The following is a 4378-nucleotide window of genomic DNA, read 5'->3' on the forward strand; positions in this document are numbered from 1 at the left end:
TCTTACATCGCTCTCTTTAGGCCCTGTCCAGGATGTTCATGTGAGATTCACAAGCAAAACTTGGGTTCAACCAAAAAGAGAAATTAAAAAACAAACGTGAGAATGCTACCAAAAACTTCGACTGTCAACCAAAAAATTCTGACATGCGCAGATAAAAATTTATGTTATGCAAATAACTTTTTCCTTTCAAACAAAAATGAGTGATTTTAATAAAACATCTTTTTAAACATGTTTTTGTTTTAAAAAAATTAAATTCTTACAATTCAAAAAGTTTTGACCAGTTTCATTTCTTTATTTTTTTTTGATTGAGTAATTGTGAAACAAATTTAACTCCATACCAGTGAAGCAGGAAAAAGAAACCATCTGTTAACAGAAAGTCCTTTTATTTGACTTTTTTTTTTAAAAAGATGAACATATAAAGCACCATCTGAAAACAGAAGATGGCCACTTTGAAATAACAGACACATTAAAGAAAACTGTCATTCATGACAAACATTTACATCAGAAAGGACAGCAGAATTTCTTCCAAAGTAAAAAAAAAACAAAACCAAAAAAAAAAAAAACAAGTCCTGTAAAATGTACTTTAAAGAGCAGCCCTGGTACTTCAGCAGGTTAAACTGAGTCAGTCCTCTTGTAAGCCACCATGCTGTTCACCTTGTGGATGGAGGTGGTGAAGGAGCGCAGGCGCACCTCCTCTGATTGGTTGATTATCTGTGGGCCGGACTCCTCCCACTTGTCTGGAACCACCAGGTCTTTATCAGTGTAGACCAGGAGATCAAAGGCACCTGCAGTGGAAGGTCAGAGGTCAGAGATCATTGGAACAAAGGGAGATAGTAAAGAGAAAGAAGAGGAACTAACATGGCGTCTCCAGCAGAGGGAGGAAGGTAACTGTGGCTGTTATCTGCCTGATGACAGAGCGGATCTCATCTTGAATGATCTTGATGGATTTCTCCCTGGGAGCACTGGGAACACACAACCAACAACAAAAACTCATCCATACTGATGTCTGAGAGCTTATTTTAGGTTTATACTGCCCCCTGCTGGGGAAGATAATTTTGTACCCTACAGTTTCTAACAATATTCTGTCTAATTTGAATCCCAAAAAAAACATCAAATAAAATGTTTTGTGTGAAATCAGATGTTTTATCTGAAGAAAGCAACATAGCGCTGACCTGCTCTCCTTAGCCGATTTGTCACACTCGATGTCAAACTGCCATCTCTCCAGCACCTCGTTGGTTTCCAGACATGTAATGACCAACACCAGCTTCTGCACGGTGCACTCAAACAGCCACTCTGAAACAATGATGAACAGAAGGAGAACATTTGGAGCGCACCGATTCCAGCTCTTCTGGTCTGATCAACCAATAGTCATTTTCTTCCTAAAAACATCAGTTATGTTAATTAGTTTCTGAAAACTTCATTCTACAACTAAAATAATACACAAATAGTTGTGCACTGACTGCAGTTTTCTAGCCGATCAATTTAATTGATCTGAAAAGTTGCTAGATATAGCAACTTTTTATTGCTATATAAAAAGTTGCTAGATATAGCAACTTTTCAGAGCAACAAAGTTCCTTTCACATGCAAGTATCGAAGGATCGCCCGAAATTAAGACAATGGTGTCTGCTTTATTGGTGCACTCCTACATAAAGAAACAATGGAGAATCCAACCAAAAATGAAAGAACTGAAAATAATTCTCATATATTAACTGATTTTTACTAAACTTCAAACAAATGATTTAAGAAATGCAAAACTATTTAACCAGGATAACTTTATCATCATCTGCATATCTTATTGAGGGCAGTATTTTTAGATCATCAATCTATTGCTGCCACCTACTGGTCAATGATATTACATTACATACTCTTACTTTACTGTGTCAGAATTACTGATTTTAACAGGGATATTTGACTCTGATCAGACTATCGAGATCAACTTTCAACCTTTTGGTTTCCATGGTGACCTGTAGCTGAGGCCAAGCAGAAAAATCAAGTTGTCATTAGAACGTCAGGAATCCATGGAATAAAATCTGAAAACTATTTCAGTTCAGGTGACTCGTCTCTTGAGCCGTTCTACTGAGCACCGGTACCTTTGAGCTGAGACACCACGTTGGTCAGGTAGTTCTTCAGCTTGGGGTCAGTGGTGAGCTGCAGGGTCATGTCATAGTGTGTGACTCTGGTGAAAGTCTCAGGAGGGTAGATGCCCCGCTGGTACAGGATACTGTTGATGCCAAATGCTGTGGAGAGACACTGGGTCAGCTAAGGTTCAGCTAAAGATGCTTAGAAACCATGTTGAAGTGGAACTGGAGATGCATGGATCAGGCATTACTGGCTTATATTGATTTCTTGCTTCCTTTGAGGGAGACTGACTCAATATATCCAATTGCAATGATCACTGCAATTGCAATGTGTGCAATATCAACACAAACTGCTTGAATGCAATTTTTTTTTTTCGACTAACATGCAAAAAATATGTTTGGCCTTTTGGATTTCTTTCTACAGACTATAAACCCAGACGCTTGTGCACTAATTTACACGCCACTTCAGACTTTTACCCGTATTTGGCCAGTGGCGGGTGCTAATTTGCGCCCCTGCTCATAACAAACTGTCACAACGTGGTGACAGCTTTAACAAATATAGAGAAAACATTTTTTTTATTAAAGTTGTATACTGCAGCTTGAATAAAATGCAAGTACGTAGCATTTTTTGAGAAATCTGGATTGCTTCACGTATATTTTGCACATTGCCTATGACTGTTGCTCGTGGGGACAGACATTACAGTAATCTAAAAAACAAACAAAAAAATGTAAGCAACCTATTTGACAGGAGTTGCATGTAAAATTGACAAACAGTAAATATTGTGATAGTATCAGTATTGGACCAAAGAAAGCAGGGCTTTAAAATTGTGGTGCTTTTTATGGGTGAAATAGACTCAAGAAATTGTAACAGCAGCTGCGAAGGGGGTGCTTAATTTATTTGTTTTTGTCATTGGGCCCAAAATTCCTGGCGGCGCCCCTGCAGGAGACTAATAAATGATCTCCTTTCTCAAAGGAGCAGCTTCGTCGTCAAAGTCAGCTCCTGGGTCCACCAGGCGTTTTGAACAGACGCATGGTTCCCACTGGGCATGAAAGTATTTCTCAAGCATGCATGAAAGAATCAAGGCAACACTCCAGGTATGATTTTGATGAGGGAATAAAATCATAACATGATGTAAGGCTAAAAAAAGTGTCACCTTTGCGTAACACCTCTTTAATTCATTAAACCCAGCAACCTCTCGCTAAACATCCCCCACAAAACGCTAAAATGTAACCATATCAATGTCTACTGCTCCAGTAAACAACTTTAACACCGAGGCAAAGATCGGTTTATGAACGAATTGCGCTCCTATAGACTTCGGGATGCATATTATGAAAAATATCAACATTAAACTCCATTTGATTTGCTTTTGTAGCGCTCGACTTCAACGTCAGCGTGGTACAGGTGAGCGGTGCATTCCACTATGAAGACCAGCAAAAATAAATCGTTATCTGCAACGACAATAAGTTGCACTTATAGCTCAGAGCAAACACACTGGCTTCCGATGTTTATTGCAGTTTCATGTTGAGTTCATGAGTTTAACAAAGACTCAGCTCAGGCCCAACAGTTTCACTTTAGCACAGCGTGTTGTGTCGAAGCTAAGGGAAGAAACGCGCTGCTAAGCTATGGATTGAAGCTGAATACTTACAGAAGAACTCAGCCACCAACTCCGCGCTTCCTTTAAGAGTGATTCCCTTAAGAGTACTGGTCATGGTTCCAATTATCACCAACAGATTCTCCTCTAAAAGATTTTTGTGCCGCTTCTCTGTTCTCTGTTCTCTTCTGCTACCCGCCGTCCAGTTTGAAAATGTCATATGCACTTACACGCATGCGTAAAGCCTCCCTTCTCAAGTTGCGTTTACATTTTCTTGACGCGAGGGGGCAGTGCATAACAATCCAACTGTTGATCTCAGTCTTGCCACGAAAGACCTTGAAAGATTTTCGCAAATTGAACTAGTAATCACTACATTTAACTTTCTTGCTGCATTCAGTGAGCCAAACCGCTGCATGTGTTCAGAACAAGAAAGCAGGCATTCCTATACTTTTGTGTAATATTTCATTCAAACTTGTCATTTCAAGATTTATTGTTGTGCTGTCAGATTTTGGTGCCATTGCTCGCAAGTCTGTCCGAATGTCAAAGTCGAAGTTATTTGTCCTTCTATATAAAAGAAAGTGCTGCTACTTTCAGTAGTTTAAAGAAGAAATTACATTTTATTTGTTTTTTAGAGATTCCCCTGTAGTCAAATTCTCAATTTGTTTAAGTTTTGTTTGTCCAGTTATAGAATTTGTTTAGTCCTTTCTT

The 4378-nt window shown here is 38.9% G+C and overlaps 1 protein-coding gene across 1 annotated transcript; it reads right to left on the minus strand.

Annotated features, from left to right (window-relative positions):
- Positions 1 to 365: 365 nt before the first annotated feature.
- On the minus strand, positions 366 to 3911 carry LOC106941438 (mitotic spindle assembly checkpoint protein MAD2A-like). The gene is made up of 5 exons (XM_015024477.1): positions 3725 to 3911; positions 2091 to 2237; positions 1173 to 1293; positions 859 to 962; positions 366 to 785 (listed from the first exon to the last, which is right to left on the minus strand). Exons 1-5 carry the CDS (start codon positions 3888 to 3890, stop codon positions 613 to 615), a joined length of 711 nt encoding a protein of 236 aa, XP_014879963.1. The 5' UTR covers positions 3891 to 3911; the 3' UTR covers positions 366 to 612.
- Positions 3912 to 4378: the final 467 nt, after the last annotated feature.

Source organism: Poecilia latipinna, unplaced genomic scaffold, assembly GCF_001443285.1.
Source record: "Poecilia latipinna isolate Pla-1442-1.1 unplaced genomic scaffold, P_latipinna-1.0 Scaffold3673, whole genome shotgun sequence".
NCBI classification, from domain to species: Eukaryota; Metazoa; Chordata; class Actinopteri; order Cyprinodontiformes; family Poeciliidae; genus Poecilia; species Poecilia latipinna.